Source organism: Seriola aureovittata, chromosome 2, assembly GCF_021018895.1.
Source record: "Seriola aureovittata isolate HTS-2021-v1 ecotype China chromosome 2, ASM2101889v1, whole genome shotgun sequence".
NCBI classification, from domain to species: Eukaryota; Metazoa; Chordata; class Actinopteri; order Carangiformes; family Carangidae; genus Seriola; species Seriola aureovittata.
Genome location: NC_079365.1, coordinates 23,710,459 through 23,732,758, shown reverse-complemented (window position 1 = coordinate 23,732,758; position 22,300 = coordinate 23,710,459). Strand labels below are relative to the sequence as shown.

Sequence of the window (22,300 nt, the reverse complement as noted above, 5' to 3'; positions counted from 1 at the left end):
ATGTATATGTGAAAATGTAATTCACAAATTGTTCATCCAAGGTTTCAGGCAATAGTAGATGTTTGTTGTATGTCGATGTCACGTTAACGGAGATGATTTCGTATAGGGCGCTAATTCAGCCTGATAGATATTACCCAGGGAGAGAAAAACCCCATGTAAACATAACAAACCCCGGAAAAGGGAAGCGGAAAATGAACACAATGTTAAAACAAAAGTGAAGTTCGAGAAGTACATAATACCGGGAATAAACGTATCTGTGGATAACCATATGCGCACGAAGAGAATGACTTGTGAACGCAGCGTTTACAAGTCACCAATCGCGTCGAAACGTGGCAGTTAAGTTAAGTTGCTCACAGTATGCGCAGCTAGTAGTTAGCTCAATTTCACAACAAGACGCTGCAACGCCCCTGAAACTGATGACAAGAAAGTATTTAAAGACCACTTTGTGATGATACTAAAGGTCTCTCCCAGTTTGTGCTACATCGACCATTGTTGTTTTATTTCAGGTAAGTTGTTTCGGATGCTTGCTAACGGGCGGCTACTGTTAGCTAGCGTCATCTATATCGTTAACGTTACTTAAACATGCTTCGTAACCAATTTACACCTTAATGGTGCTTTTACAACTAACGTAAACTTTAGGCTTGGTTTCCTTTCTTGACTGTTGTTCTCCATTGTTCTGCTGTTATGCCAGGTTCAATGTAGACGTGCCTGTTTTTTGTTTAATGAACAATTCTGGATTGATGCCCAGTCCTCCTCCCTCTCTCCTGTGCTCTGTGTGAGATGACCTGACTCCGAGTTCACTGGTTCCAGCAGCAGATGACAATGGCCAGAATAGCCTGGTACCAAGAGAAGGTAAGAACAGCCTTTAATCAGTAAGTTCAAAATGCATCCAACAAACTAATATCTAAGTAAATATATTCAGTTCAGTTCAATTCAAAAGCCTTATTGTCATAGGCAGAAATAAACAAGTGAGCAATGCAATGAAATTCTTACTCTGGTGTCTCTCCATCTGTCCTGATGCCAACTGCTATTGTATCTAATTGAAATATACTAGAAAAAAGAATAAGTCATTTTGTGAAACAAATATGTACAGACTTGGTGGCGAAATATATACAAACACATGTATATCTACAAAAGCATACATATGTATATATGCATATTTCCACTCATATCTACATCAACACTATGTATAATGAAGTAGACAATAAGGAAGAATTATGTTAAATACAGTATTCTCAAATATGTCATAAAGGAAGAACATTTGGTGTACAAATTAAAAAAAAAAAAAAATACATATATATATATATATATATATATGCAAACTTTTCTTCTTTAAAGTCTCTGCAGAAACGGGTAAAAAAAAAAAAATGTTTTAAGGCTCCCTGTGGTTGGAATAATTTACCATGAGCATGCTTACACAAATTTTTTTTACACTTTAACTGGGCAAATATCCCCCATCGTGAAGGTAAAGGATTATAAAAGTTCTGTTGTTGTTACAGATTGGGGCCTATGACCAACAAGTCTGGGAGAAATCTCTGGAGAAGGCGGATCTAAATGTAAGGCACCTACAAATCTCTTGTCAGGAATGAAATGTGTGTATTTATGTTGTGAATCACCACTAAATCGAAGTAGCCCTTGCCTTTCCTCTAGGGTTTGGACAGCAAACCAAAGAAGACATGTCACATCAAGCCAGACCTCATTGATGTTGACTTGGTTAGAGGTAAGGATGAATGAAGAGCAGTTATCCACCTATTGTTTTTTTTTAGTTTGTTTGTTATACACATTTACAATTATTTACATATACAATTCATCAATAAACAAATATGTGTTCGCTTAAAAAAACAGTAGCTTGTCTAGTGTGTGTTGTGGGAATATAAGTGCTATAGCCACATTTGTAGTCATTTAAATAAAGCTGAGATTCATTTATTTGTACCCCCCCCCCCCACAGGATCCACCTTCAGCAAAGCCAAACCAGAGAGTCCCTGGACATCTCTAACTCGAAAGGGTCTGGTCAGAGTGCTGCTGTTCCCGTTCTTCTTCCAGTGGTGGATCCAGGTGACCTCCAAGTCCATCTCCTCATGTATCCTTGTGCTCTACTTCATGCAAGGTAAGCATCACTGAGTCTAACAAAGTTACACTCATATTAGGGCTGTGAGTTTCTTATGTAACGGCCCTAAATTTGACTGCTATTTTAAATATTTACATAAAGACATGAACTGGGGCCCAAGTAATAGACTTAACATTGAAAACTAACTCATTCTGTGCTGTCTTGACATTATTCATTTTCACAAATCATTTCAGCTCTACTCATTCTTGTCTTTAACCTAAATAATAATTAAAACGTCACTTGGAAAAGAGGTTTTGAAGAATAGAAATGCCTCCAATGAGCCCCATCTATAATACATGTGCTGTAAAATAGAGAACGACAATATATGGAGCCAAGCTATGAGAAATTAACAGAGATTACATGCACATCCAGCGAGGGTTTACAAACTAACTGAAAGAGGGAATTTGCAGATTTAATACACTGTTGCACCTTTTTAACAGTCTTTTATTGCAGCACTGACATTTTTAATGGGTGTGTGGTTCTTTAATAAGTAAAAATTCTTCAGGCAGGTGCTAAAGGGTTTTTTCATAATCTCTTTTGACTCAATAACTTCCAGTCATTGAAGGAAATAAATACAGAACATGGTTCTTAATATCTTCAATGGACAGGAAACTTTTCGAATTCACTGTGACTTTATGCAACTTCACTTTGATTTATATCCATTCCTATGGCCTAAGTTCAGTGTCTCATTTGTCACAGTTTACACTCAGTTATACCTGAGCAACAGCGAAACGTCATTAGTAAGCATGAATTCCGCTATAATGAATCCCCTAAGAGACCATTTTGTTTGCTGTTGCCAAATGTTTTGCTCCCCTCAGTGGCAGCCGTGGTGCTGTACTTGGAGGTCCCTGGGGCGAGTGCCAGCGAGGTGTTTGGACCCATGTGTCTGTTGCTGCTGCTGGGCACTGTGCACTGCCAGATTGTGTCGACGGAGTCCAGCCGGTGGCCCTCGGGCAGTCCAGCTGCCAGCAGCACCACAAGCCCTGCGCGCAGAAGGAGGTGGTTTTCTCATTGTTAGGCTCTGCACACTCATTTGCTTGTACTAACACTCTCTCACCCCTCGTCACATGCATAAACTTATCTGCACACAGATAGATCCAAACACTGCACCATGCAGTAAAGCCACTGAAATACTCTCACCCCTGTTGTTTTGGACAAGTCCTTCTCTATCTACCATCTCTTATTTTTATTCTGTCTCCCTCAGGCCAAGGAAGGGCAGGGGGCTGAAAAAATCTGAAGAAAAGAATGGCAGCGGGGACACAGAAGAGCAGGGACCCTGGCAGTCTGAAGAAAGTCAGCGATTATACAGAAACGAGGAGAGGAGGGTACAGTCACTCATCTCTCTAAGTCAATCTTCAGTAAACAAACTTGGGTCAGTGACCTGTGGTGAATAGAAGATTCTCATTCTCAGCAAGATAAGCAATTTTCAGAATTAAAAACGGCAGTCAATACCTAGTTGCTGGCTGTATTGGAAAAAAAGTCATAGCCGAAATGTAAGCAGCATTAGGCAACTAGCTCGTGTTGAATGGTTATTGATGAATTGATCTTTAGTTTTAGGTATTTAGGTATTTTTTGTAGAAAGGCAGGTTTATTCTTACCTGAATTTGTTGGCAGATTAATGACACCAAAAACACTTGTATCTTCAATGCGATCAATGACCCTTGTCAACCATTTGTAGAGCTTATAATAAATATTACATCCTTTGTTAATGTACAGTAGTTCATTAGATTGAGATTCATTCGATAGATTTTTATTATGTTATTACAGAATGGCATTCAGAGTTGCTCTAACCTTAATTCTAACCACAGGTTTAAAATTTAAAATTTGTTGTACCTAAAAATATAAGTGTAACTAAATCTACCTCTGTTAGCCCAGTGTGTAATGTGTAAGATTATAGAAAGAAAAGAACTGGAAAATATATTTTTTAAATTATGATGCCTAATTTATTATTTTAACAACACCTTAGAAAGTCATTTTCAAACTGCATCAAAAATGAGACTGACCCAAATAGAGAAATACAAATGGCATTCCTTTCTTTCTTTTTGCAAATGCACATGCACATGTTGTGGAACACGTTTGTAAGATACTGTATTTGTGATGTTCTCTGGCAGAACAAAAGAAAGTCAGGATTTGGGGCCTCAGACGAGCTCTCCAGTGAGGAAGAGGAGGGGGTACAAGCAGTTGAAAAGATTCGCCCACCAAGTCATCAAGAGAGACAGCCTGCACTTGTGTCTTCTGTTAGAAAGAGAAACCTGAAGTCTAACCCCAAACCTACACTAAGGCCACAGGTAAACTTATTGTTACACTCTATGTTAATGAAACTGCAGTTACAAGTGCAAGTTTTATGTTTGGTATACAGCAAGCTTTCAATTGTTGTAGAGATGATGTTTTAGTTATAAAACTGGAGTTTAATATGTAATTTGCTTAAGTTGTTTGTTTCCAATATGGAAGAAGCAGTGAGTTACTTCAGATCAATGTGTAATATAACATAAAACTCTTTATACACTTTGATTTGAGAGCAGGAAGGGGGTGGAGCTTCAATCAAGGTGAAGCCTCGAGAGGTGGAGCGTCTCAGGCCGAGCGTCGGCTCTCGTCCTGCCTCTGACACTGACGACACAATGTGGGAGGAGCTTCTCCAAGGGCCTGACACTGCCTCTACGGGCAGCAGTGACAGTGAGGGGAACGGGAGGTACAACGCCGGCTCCACACTCCCACAAACCACCACACTGAGCAGTGATGATGAGAGTCTCCAGCAGGGAATCACCGGCGTAAGATTGCAAATAAATCTTAAAACTAGATTCATCTGTGGGAATTACTGATTCAACATGTTTGTGAATTTTTAATCAACGATACCACATGCTCAAAACTCAATAGTTGAGAGATATCATTTGACTTTCATATAATTAATGTTTCATATGTAATGTGTAAATTTAGCAGTCCCAGGTAAGACATGGTGAACTTCTTGTAGACTGTGTTCTGTACATAATCATCTCTTTTAATGTGAATTTAGCTTTGGTGCTGTGACAGCTATTTTCATCATCGATTAATCTGTCATTTATTTTCTTGATTAATCAAGTAATAGTTCTCCCTGACCAACAGACCAAAATCCAAAGATTTTGTTTTTCTGTCGACTGACTAATCGATTAATTATTGCAATTCCTAGACCAATTCCAGAATTACTCACTGCTCTTTTTTCTTTTTTTTTACACATTAGAAACCACGAGTTCACAGGATGTTATCTGTTCTGTTTTCAATTTAGAACCAGCTGTCTTGGCTTCAGGCGTGTCACCCATCCAAGGACCGGGTCAGTGCCATAATATGGGAGCAGGGCGAGTGTAAGAAAGCAGACATGTCCGTGTTGGAGATCAGCGGGATCATCCTCACACGGGTACACATTTTACTCTTTTTGTTGACATACACTGTCTGGGTAAAGACTTCCTGGAGATATAAACCCTAAACAGCAGCAAAGTGTCTCAAGCCTGAAAGTCCAGTATTCACACAATGACTACCTTCTAGTTTTTTTGGTTTGTCTTCCACAGAATCAGATCTGTAACAGTGCGTTGCCGCTTTTGAATGTTGCAGGAAATATTGTAATTATAAGTAGAGCCATCTTCAGTGACGAAGTAAAGTGGCAGATAAAAATGACATTTGAAATGACAGCAAAGATATAAAAATGTGACATTCTTGTTGATTTGGTTCAACAATGTTGTCTGACTGAGCAGACTGTAGGAAAAACATAGTTGCTGTAGCTTTTATCAGCATAAAAATGTTGCAGCATAACAAGATATCTCCTGTCTCTCCCTCTCGTCTCCTTTCAACAGGTGAAGTTAGTGGAGCAGGGTATGGGTTACCTTGTCTTTGGTGGTCTCATGACTGTCACCCTGGTGCTGCTTCCGTTTGCCTTCCGCTTGGCTCAGCACCTGGACATGTCGAGCATCGGCACTGTGTCCCCGACAGAGCTGGTAGAAATGGTGCTGGGGTCGCGTGATGTCCAGACCTATGCCTTTTTCTTCATCACAATCGTGCAAAGAGTCTGCCTCACTGGGCTGTTCTTCTTCATGATGTGTGTGGCTGAGAGAACGTACAAACAGGTGAGAGGCCACCTTGTATGGTCTGATGAAATCTCTTGTTCTTTATTTCCAGTTATGTCTTTCCTCTTCTTGTCACTATTCTGCTGTACATCTGAACACCTTCAATTTTAACACATTGAGTATCTTATAAATGTCAATCCTAATAACTCCAGATTATGTCTCATAGTCATCACATTTGGAAGTTTTCTATAGTATCAAAAGATATCCTGTTGATAGTTTTTAGATCCATGCTTACAGCACAAACTCACAAAATAAAAAGAAATACAGACAAAAAGTCTGAAAGGGTTTACTGCTGTCCCACTGAAAATCATCAAGTGCATGAGGGCTCTCTAGCAGACATTTTGAGCCGCTTATGCATACTAAGTCTGCGTTTCTGCAGATTTTACCTGAGGGAATTACCCACAGTTCATAGCATTGTTACATTGAACACAGGGTTACCATAGTTACCAGAGGACCTGAGAGGGTTCAGGGTTTAGACCTTTTAGGGGGAACATTGGGGTTGTGCCACTAACTCAATGGTAATATTATACTTCCTACTTGCATTCCCCCAAAGCATTATGGGAACTGCAGTTCCAAAACATAATTATCCCAAATAGGTAAGAGGTAAAAGAAAAGGAGTCACAAAATCCATTAACTTATATTTATTATAATTTTTTGGTTTGCACAGTCAGTGTCTTTTTGACATTACTAGGACTCAAAATGTCCCATTAACATGGTTCCTTCCTCTGTCTATTCATATACGGATTTTTGCCCTGTCTTGAAAAACAAGACAAACTTGAACTGCTTATGCTGAAAATAACAGTATATGTCATGCCTGGTTAGACATGTAGTGACTCTGCTAAAAGCCTGTAAATAAAGGGAGTGACAACTGACTAGAAAAGCCTAGCGTTCTAAGGGTGCATCATTGATTAATAGTATTATTATGGCTGATTGTATTTTTTTAAGCATTGTACTTAAATTAATCGCTGATCGTATACAGCTCATTTACACTGATCCATCTTTTTATTCACTCATGCCATCTGGTCGTCCCCCTAGTGGCACATAGCAGGTGCTGTCTACAGACAACAGACTCACTCACTTGCTTCTTTGCAGGACTTGAATTCTGTCAAGTGCTTTGCATCTTTTACAGTTTATGTCCATGTTTCCCCAACAGAGACTTTTATTTGCTAAGTACTTCAGCCACCTCACTTCAGCTCGCAAGGCAAAGAAATCTGAGATCCCTCATTTCAGGCTGAAGAAAGTCCAGAACATAAAGATGTGGTTGTCACTACGCTCTTTTCTCAGGGTTTGTATTCTCCTGTTTTAACACTCTCCTGCTCTTTTATTACTGCATATTGTTTTAACACTAGAGGGTTGTCATAGACTTGCCTTTGTTTGCAATGGTGCATCACTGACTTGCTTGTTTATTGCAGAGACGAGGGCCGCAGCGCTCTGTTGATGTCATTGTCTCCACTATCTTCCTTTTAGCGCTTTCCATTTCATTCATCATTTGTGCCCAGGTCAGTCATATCTGCTGGAACAGATCTGATCTGTTTAGAGAACATTCATTTAATAATGTTATGTAAATAATAGAGTCTTACATAGAGACGAAAGACACAAGCAAACAGCCATAAACATTAAACCATCTAATCATATTATCTGAGTGAAGATAAGCCTGATAGTTCAGATACAAAATATTTTATATACTCTGATGTCTGGAAGCCTACAACAAAGTGCTGGGGACTATTAATATAAACACTGCTGCTTTTGCTCTACCTCAGCTTCTGCACAGCCACAAGACATTCCTACAGACTCTGACAAACTGGGAGCTGATGGTGTGGGCCTCTTCCCTCATCCTCTTTCTGTTACGGCTGGCTACGCTGGGCTCAGAGACCAACTGCAAATACAGCAACTCCTCTGTGCTGCTGACTGAGCAGGTAAGTACCCATGGCTGCAAAACACATGGCGGTGCAGGTTATTTTTCAGTGTGTTCACAGCACGATGAGTGACATTTTGATGTAACGGTGTCAGCTGATTTATTATTAGTATGAAACGATCATTCATTGTGGGTTTAAATAAATGACTAGGTCTTTATTGTACAGTTTGCTGTATGTAAAACTCTTCTTGGTTTCAGATCAATCTGTATCTCAAGATGGAGAAAAAACCCAATAAGAAAGAAGAACTCAGCATAGTGAACAACGTTTTAAAACTAGCTACAAAACTGATGAAGGTAAGCATGCATGTGGCTGTTCTCTTTTGCAACCTGGATTTCCAGTTGAATATGAAACTGTCTCGGTGTATTTGATCATACAGTTGTGTTGTTTACTTTGGAGTTTAACCCCCATCTGAGCCAATTCTTCTCTCTCCTAATTGTTTCCAGGTATTTTTATTCAGCCAAAATATGATTGAACATAGAACAGCATTTGAATTACAATTAAAAGTGATGCTTCATCCTGTTGGCAAGATAGAAAATAGCCAGTGACAGCTGATATCAGTCAGTTCAATTAATTTCCTGTTATCTCTGTTCAGTAATTCTATCACCCACTTGTATTTGATCTTATTATAATATGTAATTTTAATATTTCTAATGAAGGACCAATAGAGGTATTTTTTGCCCGTGGCTTTGAATCCATAATAAATTCTGGCTTTGACCATTTCTTTGAATCAAGGTATGGGTGCCTTTGTTGTAAATCTAAAAAAAAAAAAAATGTATTCTCACTTAACCCCCACCAGGAGCTGGATACTCCATTCAGACTACTGGGTCTGACTGTGAACCCTCTGATCTATAACATCACCAGAGTGGTCATCCTGTCTGCTGTGTCTGCCGTGGTCAGCGACCTGCTCGGCTTCAACATCAGAGTGAGTGGAGTCTTTCTGCTAAATTACACCTCCTTGGTTTCTGTGATAATGGTGCAGGAGGACTGAACACAATGGATGAAAGCTGCACTCCGCCAATTTTGCACATCAAGTTGAGTTTTACTCCTCAGAAAGAGCACTATTCAGCCTGTGACAAAAAGGGTATTACAGCTAGAGCTTGGGCACTACAAACATGAGTATTCACCTGTCAGAGGGTCTAACAACATGGTGCATCGTGGAAAATGTTGGAGCCAGTAATTTTGGTGCTTGACTGGGGAACAAACTCGTGGCATCTCCAGGTGTTGGGGTTGATATTTTAGAAACTGTATTCCTTTGAATGTGGTCATCTGACAGACAAGTTGGCAACATGTATATTGAGAAACAAGATGTGACAGATGAGTGGTGAGAGCAGAGGAACTCAAAAGTGCCTTCTAATGGTTAGCAGGCAGTGCCTTAAATTACAAGTACCGTACATTGACAAGTCCTAGTCCAGTAAAGGCAGGAAATACATATTAAGAAGTATGGTTATCAACTTTCTTGCAGACAGATTAAAAGATTAGAAGATGTCAGTCTTATGCCTGTGTGATGAGTGTGACTTTAGCTTTGCATAAAAACTGGGATCAGGGGGAAACAGCTAGTCTAACAAACATGCCCACCAGCATCGCTGGTGCTCAGTAAGAAACTATAACTTACAATTTTGACATTTTATTTGTGTACGGATTTTTAAAAAAAAAGAAAAAAGAAACATGATGTTAATCAGTGATCTTAAAGGGCGAGTATACTCCATCAGAACTGCTTGTCAAATGTTTGAATAGCTTTGGACTCTATGAAAATGTGTATTGTTATTGTTTGATATTTAAATTATATCACACCCATCCTTCTATTATGTACCAGCTTGTTAGCCGCCTTCCAGTGTGGCAGTTTACATCGGGTATAACCAGTTTTGACTTCTGATGTGGTCGGACAGCCTGTCATTCGAACCACTCTTCTTCTAGTATAATTCAGCCCTTAAAGCTGCTGGTATATTTATGAACTTTGAAGAGTCTTTATGCTAAGCTAAGCTAGGTATCTCCTTGCTTTAGCGCGGTACTTATCACACAGACATGTGACTGTAGTTCAGGACTGGCTGCAAGAAAGTGAATAAGCATATCAAAGTGTTCCTTTAACCAAAGGTGCACCACTGTAGGTAATGATGTATTATGATGTGTTATGTTAATATGTGTTTGTGCTGTTCTGTAAAATGAAGTGACAGTAATCATCTTTCTCTAATGAAAGTTTTATCTCTTCTCTTTAATTTGCAGCTGTGGAAAATCAAGCCTTAAATGTGAAAACAGCAAACCACTAAAAGTCAGACACTGGAGACCAGAAATCCCACTGCAGACAGGCTCTCATCTACAAAAAGTGTGCAAACCTACTGACAGTATTTCCATTGTCTGTGCCTTCCAACTGAAACTCCTGTCTGAGTTTCATCAAACATTCACAAGCCTGAGATGCTCTGACAATCGCTCACACACCATTACTGGCTGCTAAGCTGGTGTGGCATCACACACTTTCCCTCGGCCAAGCCACTAAACCGGTGCCTAACCTTTGACCCTTGAATGTTCCTCAGTATTCAGTTAAATATAGTGGTAGATTTAGGTCAGGCTTCTGTGGCATCCAAATTTCTAATTGTGTCTTGTACAGATGTGTGGACACAAAGTGAAATGTAAATCCAGTTAATAATGTAGATAGTTCAATCTTATTCACTAATATTCTTCATCAATATAATAGTTGAGTATAAAACAAGCCGTGTGCTATCTAAAGCTAGTCAATCAGAATGGGTGGCCAGCTTTACTAAATGAATCTTCATAGGAATCACATTTGATTTCGACCTTTTGTACTATTTAATGCGAAAACATTGTGACTGTAAGTGGGCTTTATTTATTTGGGATTGTGTTTCAGCACTTCAACTTGTCATGGTACCTGAAAGTCATGACTGTGACCACTATCTGCCTTTTGTATTGAGGACCATTGTTGAATAAAATAACTATGCAAAGAGGGTATAGTTATGCTTAAAGAAAATGTTTGATAAAGGTGAATAAAGTCTTTTTCATCCATGGAAGCTGGCGTCAGTGTTTTCAATTCTTTGATTTCCACCTTCACCGCCTTGTTCTCACGGTAGTTTGCAGTTGATCCTCTGCAGAGCGCTTATGGTTTAGTTCTCAGGGCTTCTGAATTAGTGAAACAGGACTGTGCATTTACGTATCCTGCCGTCGATCTATTACCAACGTTACGGTAGGAGAGGGCGAAAAAAATGACGTAGAGGCACACCTCCAGCTTGGAAGGACACCAACCGGCCCGAGGAGGCACCTCGGCACCAAGGACAGGCCGACCAGACTGGCTCCTCCAGCCGCAGCGGCAGACGCAAACTCTCGGTCGGCAGATCCGGAGCTCCCTACGCCGACAGTGTTTAACGGCGTCCGCACAGGCGTCTCTGGCTTGCTGAACTCATCATATTTCACTACCGACCAGGTAAAAAATAAATAAATAAAAACACAGAATATGATGCTGGTAGAAACGCGTCCTGTGTGGTTTATGTTAAACATTTTCATGGCAGATTTAGTGCCGCATGAACTCAGTCACCCCAGTCAGAGAGGAAATCATTGCTTGCCTTGCTCTATGTGGCTTTGTAGAAGACAGTGCTTTTAGCCAAAAGGACCTTTTTTTATTTAACAGATGATGTGGCAGCGCCTTTTCTCCTCATCCTCTTCATCTCTGCCTTTATGTATCTGTTGCCAGGGATACATAAAGCCATTACCATAACACATATTTGGAAAAGCTACAGTTTTGTGTGCAGGGTTCTATTCTGTCAGAAAGGCATGGAGATGGCAGATTACATGTATGTCTGATTCCTCTGTTTCAGACCAGCTTGGACAATGCCCCTCTGAGAGAGAGAGCTGATTTCAAATTGAGCCCAAACAGGATTTCAACATGTCCAGCTCTCAGAGGGACAATGGCTCTGCAAACTCAGCAGAGGCTAAGAAAACAGACCTGAGAATAAATGAGAAGAAATGTTGTAAGTAAATTCCTCCCACAGATTAGATTTGAACAAGTTCTTCTGCATGAGTGCTGTTGAAGTCTACAGGCGCACTTGTAATAGAAAACCTTGCATTGTTCACTTTCGACTGAAGCTCCTTCATTTAGACTCCAGCCCACAAAAGACAGCCTTCAAAAGAGCGGTTCACAGCAGGAAAGAAAAGAGTTATGACCAGTGATATAAAAATACTCTGTGTGACCTGCTGTGGTTTCCACTGTAAGAAAATGACTTTTCTGTCCCAGGACATTTCTCCTACTAATTTCTTCAGATGCTGCTTTTAATCCCAATCCACAAATGATATTTATGCCTAAAGAGACATTATTATTTTTGTCCAGTTCACACGTGGCCTAGTTATTATGTTGTCTCGACGCAGTACATTTACTTCTTTGTTGTTAATTTCTCCTTTTGATACTGCATTTTCTGTAATACAGGTGATTAACAACTGTATAGGACCCTTATTAATTTAATTAATGACAAGTGTGTATATGTCTCCTGTGCAGCATGGGCTTCCTATATGACAAATTCTCCAACAGTGATCGTAATGATCGGCCTGCCTGCAAGAGGGAAGACGTACATGTCAAAGAAACTCACACGTTACCTCAACTGGATAGGAGTCCCAACCAAAGGTAGTGCACGACATGAGACAAAAGCCTGTTTTCCATCTCAGCGTCCCCACTTTAAATTTTAAAACAGTTCACTGCTCATATTTCAAAGTACAGTTGATGTGGCCATCCTGTCTTCAACTTATCTCTGCTATATGGGCACCATATTCAACTTTTTAGAGCAGTATATTGTAGTTTCTAAACTACACTTCCTTATTTAGCAGTTTTAAAGCAATACTCTAAGTCTGAGTGTATGTCAAGAACATTAAAGCAGCCTTAAAGATATTTAGAGACAAATTTGTAGTTATATTAAGACCTTAGGCCTTGAGTTTAGCCCATCACATTGTATAGCAATATTGTTGTTTATAGCAACCCTCCCCCTCACCCCACATAACATGTATATTTAAATGTACTCTACTGTATGTCAGAGTGTCTCAGAATAGGAGAGTAAATTTAGTATCAGTTGAGTTGTAATTGCTTACAACCACGACCTCAACGGTGACCTCAAACAAGCACAGCAAGGGTGTGAGCGAGTGTTAATGTCATTGTTTCATTTTACAGTGTTTAACTTGGGCGTATACCGCAGAGAGGCCGTCAGAGCTTATAAATCTTATGATTTCTTCCGCCACGACAATGAGGAAGCCATGAAAATAAGAAAGTGAGTTCCACTCTTCAGTCCTTAAATGGGACATTCGCATATCATCTATCTTACAATAAGGGAAGCTGTTTCATCTCTTCTGTCTGAGTATCACATTTCTCTCAGTCAACGTGAGTCTGTTTGGTATTCTGCAGCCTCCACTGCTGCATCAGTGACTAAGCTGTTTTTTAGGGCAGCAGTTGATGTTCAGCCAGGGTCAGCACAGTGTTCATACATACCCAAACACATGCATGACAAAGCATGACCACCAAATCCTCAGGGTTATTAGATTGTACTCAGATAAACTGAAAATAATTTCTCCAAATAGAGGAATAAAAAATATATCTGTCTCTTTCCCTTGTAGTCTTGTCTGGTGTTAATAAGTGAAGTGGGGTTTGTCTTGCATGGCTATCATGAAAATGTGACAGGCTCTTGACAGCATCCCAGTGCCGAATTCTGACCTAGATATTAAACAAGCTGCTGCCGCTGTCACTCTGACGCTGACACAAGCTCTCCAGGGTGTTGCATTGGCATCCAACCTGGATCAAACAGCCGCTGTAAATAATTCTGAGAGTTTGTCTTTTTGACGTATCAGCCGAACAGGGTTAAAGGAGCAATTTGACATTTTGTGAAATATGCTTATTTGCTTTCTTGCCCAGAGTGAGATGAGAAGATTGATACTCTCATGTATGCAGTACATGAAGCTAAAGCCAGCAGAAAAGTTAGCTTAGCATTGCAATAAGAGTAGAAACAGGAGGAATCTGTTGTACCAAGTTTGTGTGAAGAATATATTGCTGCTGGCACATGAAAACTAAACTTCCCGCACGGTTTGATAACACAAGGGGGGGTGATAAAATATTTTTTTGTGTGATTTTAGAAAACTAACCCAGGTCACATGCACATACCTTCTACACAACAACACCACAAATAAGACATGGATCTTTTTTAGATTGTCACTGCAGCGGGCAATAATGAAATACTGCAAAAGCTCTGAGAATCAAGACGTACATGATGTCACAATATGATACTAGTGATGCGAAGTGAGTGTAGATTAAAGTGAACAAGAATCTCACACTGAGGCTGAGGGAGGACTGTTTCCTCTCTGTCCTGCAGGCAGTGTGCTCTGGTCGCTCTGCAGGATGTGAAGGCGTACCTGACGGAGGAGGGAGGACAGATCGCGGTGAGTGCTCTCATGCCTTTCTGTCCATCTGTCTCTCTGCCCTGTGTCTCTGTGTTGGCTAATTTCCAAAAGCTTTGAAATATCTAGATCAGAAGCACATCTGGCAGTAGCACAGTCTTAATCCTGAACTGTCCTACAAACGATTTTACCACAGGACACCCACATTATACATGAGATTTTTTTTTTAATTTGTCTTCCCCCCTTTGTGTACCTTTTACCAGGTTTTTGATGCAACAAACACAACAAGAGAACGGCGAGACCTCATTCAAGCCTTTGTGAAAGAGCATGCATTCAAGGTAAGACTCATAGAATTTTGTTTATATAGCTGTGTTGTTTATCCTTTGCAATTATTTTAATTTTTCCCTCGAGGGCTTCAGTGGAAATTAGCCCTTGATATTTAAACATTCACACTGCAGTTCCCCGCACAGATATCTTCTGCACAAGTATAAAAAGAGCCATAAAGACAATGAGCATACTCATTAATGTCCGTGTAATGACATGAGCAAGGGTGTGTTTTACTGCTTATGAATTCAATTTTTCATTTGTAGGAAGAAGATTGTGTTTTTAATTGCTGCAAATGTTACATAGTTTCACTTTAAACTAAACTCTAAACAATGGTTTTTCATGCAAAAGTAGCTTTAATTTAGACTTAAAGGAGCCATGAGGAGTTTTTGACCACCTGTAGTGCTGTGAGCAGTGTTTTGACTAATGAGTCCTCGCTTCGTTTGTATCTTGTGAGGCACATTCCTGCTACCAGTTTCACGACTTTCCACTGACTGACAGTTGCTTGCAGAAACCTAGCTATGTGTCAGGAATTGTGGGGAGGAAGAAGAAGACTGCCGGCTAGCAAACATGGATATAAATAATGCAGGTTTCAAAGAGAATGCACTCACCCTGTTTGTTAGGTGTTAAGGGTGCGCAAAGCTTTTTAGTGAGAAATTGTCAGTGTAGTCATACTTTTGATTCTTTACAAGAAAACTCCACAGGGGACCTTTAATCTCTGACTTAGAAACTGGAAGAGAGTGTGTCATGGTGTTGATTCAGTGGACAGGTTAAAAAAAAAAAACTTCAGCATATGTTGACCTCTGAGCTGCTCTCTTTCCAACAGGTGTTCTTTGTGGAGTCAGTGTGTGACGACCCAGAGGTCATTGCTGCTAATATTCTGGTATGATCTTATGTCACCTATGGGACTTTAGGTTTGACTGGGACTATGGGTCAAACCCATAATCTATTAATATTGACACTATCTGCAGTGTTATGTAAGTAGTGCACTGCTTGCTCATATTGTTTGAATGTGTTAAATACCTGTAACAGGAAGTGAAGGTGTCCAGTCCAGACTACCCTGAGAGACACAGAGAGAGAGTAATGGATGACTTCCTTAAACGAATTGAGTGCTACAAGGTCACTTACCAACCGTTAGATCCTGATAACTACGACAAGTAAGAATCAGTCAGATCTTGCTGCTTGTCTTTATCTAAGTAGATCATTACATTTATCTTATTATCGAATCTGTTTTAAAAAATACAACTGGATCACAACTTTTCGAGGGTTTTTTTTTTACCAAGCAGTTTGCATCCTGTCATTTTGGAGAGTTATGCCTTGCAATTCAGAAAATAAACACTAGATGGTGACAGTAAACAAACATTTGATTCATTACCACCTGCAGGGACCTTTCTTTTATCAAGGTGATGAACGTGGGCCGACGTTTTCTGGTGAACCGGGTGCAGGACTACATCCAGAGTAAGATTGTCTACTACCTCATGAACATCCACGTTCACTCTCACTCCATCTACCTGTGTCGGCACGGAGAGAGCAACCACAATGTTGAAGGCCGCATCGGAGGGGACTCGGAACTTTCTCCTCGAGGGAAACAGGTAGATTGGCTGTTCTCTGTTGTAATCCTAATTTTGTGAAGCGCAAAGCCAGTGTAACAACCCAATTACAAGCCTCTCTCAGGGAGACAGGTCATTGGGAAAAGGTGCACTTAACTTCCATATTATGAACAGCTGGGTCATGACCTTTATCACATTTCATTCTTCCCGTTTCCCATTTTCTTGTCTCTGTCCACGGAACATTAATCTAATGAAGCAGCAATACCATTACAAGGATGTATAGATGATGAAGAGACAGACGACTGGAAATCTCTCTCTTTTTCTCTCACGTCCCAGTTCGCCCATGCCCTGCGAGATTTCATTGAGGAGCACAAACTGTCAGATTTGAAGGTGTGGACGAGCCAACTGAGACGGACCATCCAGACAGCGGAGGAGCTGGGGGTGCCTTATGAACAGTGGAAGATACTCAACGAGATCGATGCTGTCAGTACCCTGTCTATCTAACCCCACACATAGATAGACGGAAAGTGTATTAGAGATTTTTTGATATTTAGATTATGATGTTAGATTAGTGGGGGGAAAAGCCGGGCTTCCTGACAATATGTAATACAGTACAGTCTCTATGTCAAATATTTCATTTGTATTATGTGCACTTTGACATAAAGACAAATGTTTTGTTACCCTTTCCCCAGGGTGTGTGTGAGGAGATGACCTATGAGATGATCCAGAAGACATTCCCAGAGGAGTTTGCTTTGAGGGACCAGGACAAGTACCACTATCGCTACCCAGGAGGAGAGGTAACCTGGCACACTTCTTCCATCCCATAGTCTTGCACAGCTACTTCTGTCTTAATCAAGCTGTCCATTCAGGCTAAAGCAGTGGGTCCATTTCATTCCATCATCAACTTTCTTTGCTTAACACAATCGCTCTCACTGTTCCTTTTCTGTAAAAAGTTGTAAACGTTCATTGATAACTAAATATTTTCTCTTTTTTTAAACATAGCAGTCTACATTTAGATTTAACTTGTTTTTTTCCTGGATCAATAGTCCTACCAGGATCTTGTTCAACGACTGGAGCCGGTTATCATGGAGTTAGAGAGACAGGGCAACGTGTTGGTCATCTGCCACCAGGCTGTGATGCGCTGTTTGCTGGCTTACTTCCTGGACAAAAGTGCAGGTAGAAAAATACAGGACATGCATCACTTCAGTACACACACATCACAAGTTCATGACTAGTGTGTGTCTCATACACGCAGGCACTGACATGTGGTTTGTGGCTTTTTCTTCTTTCTTCTTCCCACAGAGGATCTACCGTACATGAAGTGTCCGCTCCACACAGTGCTCAAACTTACCCCTGTTGCATATGGTAGGTCCTCCTCTTAGATGAAGCTCGAGTTTACACTGTGACTGATCTTTGCTCGTGGTTTTGTTTCAACGTATTCTATCTTATATTTTCTAGGTTGTAAAGTGGAGATGTTTTATCTTAATGTGGAGGCGGTAAACACACATCGAGACCGGCCTCTTGTAAGTTGCTCTGAATCAAGCTGAAAGAATCGCATTGTTGCTATATGTGCATTCAGCTCATGAGTTAAAGCCACAAATATTGTCACATGTGCAAAATATTTGTGTATTGTTAACTCACACATAAATAATTCAAAATTAATCCACAAATCACAACGTCTAATCCAAAGTCTAATGGGCTCTTGTTTGTTGTGCTATTGCGATGCAATCAAACCTCACCCCCTTGTATGTGAGGCCTTGCTTGTTTGTCCCCCTTTCTTATATCCCTGTTTTGTTATTTCCCTTTTATCTTTAACCTTATTTAATCAGCCTGGCTTGAGCTGTGAGCTAATGGATGAGAAATAAGTTGTTAATTTGTTAATATTTTACCTTGTTTGACCATGGCTGTTCATGCTACCTTGCTTGGCTGAACTAATCCATCACTGGTTCCATTCTGATACTATAATCATAGATTATGTATAGAGAGATTATTTATGTATGAAAAGATGCTGTGTTTGAGCTGTTGACCCCACTTTTTCTTTTTAAAGGTTTACTCCCTTAATTGAAGAAGGTGTTAGTGTGTCTGTGCGATCAGGGTTGCCGTGGCTTCAGTTGTCTTAACCTTTTTGCTGTGAAGAGGACGGCTAGTTTGATTGGCTGTGTCTGCTCAGGTGTCCCCTGCTGTTGTGTGTTCCCAGATCGTTTTTTTCCTTAACACCTGCGGTATTTCATCTCCTACCAGGGTAATATCCCGAGGGACTCTGCTCTCATACATCGGCGGAATAGTTACACTCCCTTGTCCAGTCACGACCAGGTCAAGCGTCCCAGGCTCTACAGTGCGGGTAATCAGCCCTGGCTACCTCTCGCTCCCACCCCATCAGCTCTGATGCCAGAGGGACGGCAAAGCCAAGTTAGTGAAAGAGTTACAGGCTCCCCCTTTAAATTAGCCACCGTCAACTGTAATCAAGTCACCTCCCACCACAGTTGTAACCCTGTGTTTGGCATTCCCTCGCCTCAGTTTTGGATCCTCTCGATGACTTAGTGTCTGTGTTGAAAGTGACGTACATGGAACCCATCTCTATATGTCCCTCTCTCTCTCTCAGGGCATGTTTTGGGTCTTGAACAGGTTGTTCTCCTCTTTTAATGTTGTGGCTGTCAGATGTTTGTCTTGCATGACCCCTGCTTCACCCCACTGGGCTGTATCCAGCTTGAATATGCAGAACAGCATGTCTCTTATTTGCTGAGGAAATCTCCCTGTGAGTCGGCTTTACGAGTTCATTGTAGGATATTAAAAAACACACCAACATGAAAGACATCTTGTACTGTTTTGTGACAAGTGATCATAATACACATAGTAAACATATTAGCTATAGATAATCTAATAAGCGATGATTCCAGTTGAAACCCATTTAGGGGCAATTTGAGAAAAATAATATAATACATAAATGACATGTTTGAAACCTTGAAAAAGTGTTGAAATGTAAAAATGCATATTCATATTTGTATGTGTTTTGTATTTGTTGGCCTTGCCTTGTTCGTACAGTGCTTCAGCCCATCTCCACATTTCTATCTATCTCTCTCTTTCTCCGCTTTCTCCAACCCTGTGTTTCAGCCCCGGATAGGAAGCAGTTGTCTGTGAGTATTTCGGAGACTTGCTATATGTAGCCAACCCTTCGTTTTCTTTCCTCATAACTCCACTCATGTCATGTTAACCCATGTCAATATGCTGTATGTTATTGCAGTGGTGTATTATTTTTATGGTTTTCAGCCCTTGGGTTTTTCTAACCTTCCATTACCTTTGCACAGTGAAAGCTGCAATCAGTTTTGTTTTATCTCAGCGGCCTTATCAAGAACACTCATAACACCCACTGATTCCTTGGGAGTTTAATTAATGGCTGCAACACTGAAAGCAACTTCAACAAAACTTTTAATATATATTTTTAGATGGTAAAGTAATGGCAAACAAGTACAAAATATATTGTACACACATTAAATTATGGTGATTCAGCGGTGCTTCAGTATTGATTAAAGTGCAAGGATAAGATAATGGTTTGGAGCCAGTAATACATAGGGTCAGCAAGTGATTAATAATTAATCACTTCTTGAGAATGTGCTAAAGAAAAGTCTCCAGTACTGTGTAATTCTTTACCACACTTCAAACAATGACCTAATTTTTCAAATAGGAACTTAAGAGTCCTGGGCCGCCTGGGAAGCTATTAGTTTCCTTGAATAGGATTTGCTGCTGTAAGGCATTAATTTGTGAATGTCAGTGACATTTTCTTTTTCTTGAAGGAGTCCCTGTGCGAAGGAATCGACTTTGACAGCCCCGAAGAAACTAGTGGCTGTGTCCGCTTCTGAGTGAGGATGAAAGCCTCTTTCTTCATGGCACATTGTCGGCAAAAGTTTTGGGTGAAGCAAAAGACAGAAAGAAATGTTTTTTTGTTTTTCTTAAACCACATTTTTGGAAATCATGGTCAGAGTAGTGTGGAATGATGTCAAACAGTTTGTTTAGAGTACGAGGCAACCTGCACACAAGGTCATTTTTGTTCCTGTTTATTTCAACCTCCTGTTTGTCTTTACTCTGCATGCTGAGGCTTTTAACTGGAGGCCTTGTCATTAGTATCATAAATTCTTCTGCATGTGCGCCAAAAGAAATCAATCAACCATCAGAACATACTGTATTATAAAACTGGCAACTAATCCTCATCGTACTGTAAATAATACAATGCCTTACTGAACACGAAATATATGGATAGATTTAGCTCCTCTGAATGTAACAGGAACAAGTTATGCATTATTATGATGAAAATCAATTTTCACTGTTGCAAACAGAATATGTTATAAAGTAGATGCTGTAAAAATATTTTTATATTACAAATCCACTCATCTAACACATGCAGACAACCTGTAGTTGTAATTCTAAGCCATCATCTTTTGTGTCTTATGTTATAGATTTGAAAGAATGTACTCATCAGGTTCTGAAGGAGATTAAAATACTGTACTGAGTTTCTGTTATGGAAGCATTTTATGTGTTGTTAGAAATTACACCACATTGCTTGACATACTGTACACCAGCAGTATAAAAACCAAGTTACTTTTCTGTCACAAGCTGCAATTTATTAACCTAATGTATCGAGCTGGTATTATCTGTCTTCATAAACACTAAATGGTCAATGTTCATCTGTTAATCCATTGTTCTTTATACCTATGTATTCTAGGAAGCAATTTTGTGCAACAAAGACATAACATGTTGAAGGTAGGTTAGCTGTTGCTTGATACTTGTGTTCATGATATCATACTGACCAAGAATTTGTTTGAATGGCTTCATGCAAGTGTATCTTTTTTTCTTTAATTCTCCTTAAGATCAGCTATTTTTATCAAATAACTGAGAGTGGTACGAGTTTCTATGACTATGTAATGTTTGACTGTTGACAAGTTATTGCCCTGCTCAAAGCAGCCTCTTGTGCCTTTTTAGCAGACAATAAAAGTGAGTTTTGAAGTGACATTCAATTTTTTTTTTTTTACATGGAAATGTAGTAGATGTGAATCTTTCAATCTTCCAAATGGAGTGATCCAAATCTGTTATAAGTTATATATTCATTTATTTGTAACTATTAAGCCTCAAAATGGTTAAAGAACTAAATGAATTGTAAATGCAGATAAGCAGATAGGTATGGGACATTTGGTAAATTTGGAATATCAAGGACACAGGTTTGGTCTCAACATTGGTATCGATGCAACAACCCTGCCACCCCTCCAAAACAAAGAGATTGGCTTTTTAATGCCATCAACCAAACAGCTTATTGACATAAACTTGTAAATTCATATATCCAGAGGATGTATATATGTCATTGTAATATATCCTCTTATCGGTGACACATATAGTAAAACCATTCTTGATAGAGGGACATAAAAGCCATATATATGTCATAAGTCATAGTATAGTAAGCCATAAAGTAAAGCCGTAGTGAGTAATAAAAACATACTATAGTAAGGCATTAAAGGTCATAATATAAGTCATTAAATGTTGTAGTATAGTAAGGCATAAAAAAGTCATAGTACAGTAAGGCATAAGCATGTCATAGTATAGTAAGATATAAAAACTATATAGTGAGAGAGTTTAGTAAAGTATAAAACATCATAATGTAGTAAGTAATGAAAACATTATAGTACAGTAAAACATAAAAAGTCATAGTGTAAAAAGTAAAAAAAAACATCATAGTATCTTAAGTCATAAAAAACGCCAAGAAAGTCATAACATCGTCATTGTTACGTTGAAGATGTGATGAACTGACGTTGGACTCCAGAGCAGAGACGGCACACAAAACACACCAGGAATAACAATGCAAGTGAGTTTATTTGGGAAGAGGCAATAGTGATGGTGAATGCAGACAGGGAGTGGGTCCAGGTAATCCAGTTGTGAGTACACAAGGCAGGAATA

At 39.7% G+C, this 22,300-nt stretch overlaps 2 protein-coding genes across 11 annotated transcripts; both read left to right on the top strand.

Moving 5' to 3' along the window:
* Nucleotides 1–188: 188 nt before the first annotated feature.
* Nucleotides 189–11,134, top strand: phtf1 (putative homeodomain transcription factor 1). Its single transcript, XM_056392993.1, has 17 exons — nucleotides 189–506; nucleotides 692–852; nucleotides 1,500–1,556; nucleotides 1,651–1,720; nucleotides 1,949–2,107; nucleotides 2,926–3,106; nucleotides 3,312–3,432; nucleotides 4,219–4,395; nucleotides 4,630–4,875; nucleotides 5,367–5,495; nucleotides 5,929–6,198; nucleotides 7,352–7,483; nucleotides 7,611–7,697; nucleotides 7,959–8,114; nucleotides 8,312–8,407; nucleotides 8,911–9,036; nucleotides 10,335–11,134. The coding sequence occupies exons 2-17, from the start codon at nucleotides 817–819 to the stop codon at nucleotides 10,353–10,355; spliced, it is 2,064 nt and encodes a 687-aa protein (XP_056248968.1). The 5' UTR covers nucleotides 189–506; nucleotides 692–816; the 3' UTR covers nucleotides 10,356–11,134.
* A 141-nt stretch (nucleotides 11,135–11,275) lies between these two features.
* pfkfb2b (6-phosphofructo-2-kinase/fructose-2,6-biphosphatase 2b) lies at nucleotides 11,276–21,364 on the top strand. Of its 10 annotated transcripts, none has more exons than XM_056393030.1 (17): nucleotides 11,278–11,544; nucleotides 11,936–12,088; nucleotides 12,610–12,735; nucleotides 13,273–13,369; nucleotides 14,462–14,528; nucleotides 14,750–14,824; nucleotides 15,637–15,693; nucleotides 15,843–15,967; nucleotides 16,195–16,402; nucleotides 16,697–16,843; nucleotides 17,053–17,157; nucleotides 17,407–17,536; nucleotides 17,663–17,725; nucleotides 17,819–17,883; nucleotides 18,602–18,701; nucleotides 19,403–19,494; nucleotides 20,152–21,364. In XM_056393030.1, exons 2-17 carry the CDS (start codon nucleotides 12,004–12,006, stop codon nucleotides 20,215–20,217), a joined length of 1,608 nt encoding a protein of 535 aa, XP_056249005.1. In that variant the 5' UTR covers nucleotides 11,278–11,544; nucleotides 11,936–12,003; the 3' UTR covers nucleotides 20,218–21,364. The 10 variants fall into 10 exon arrangements, with proteins under 10 accessions (XP_056248990.1, XP_056249005.1, XP_056249031.1 ...); XM_056393005.1 differs by having other exon boundaries at nucleotides 11,279–11,544; nucleotides 18,602–18,769; XM_056393048.1 differs by having other exon boundaries at nucleotides 11,281–11,544; nucleotides 19,472–19,494.
* Nucleotides 21,365–22,300: the final 936 nt, after the last annotated feature.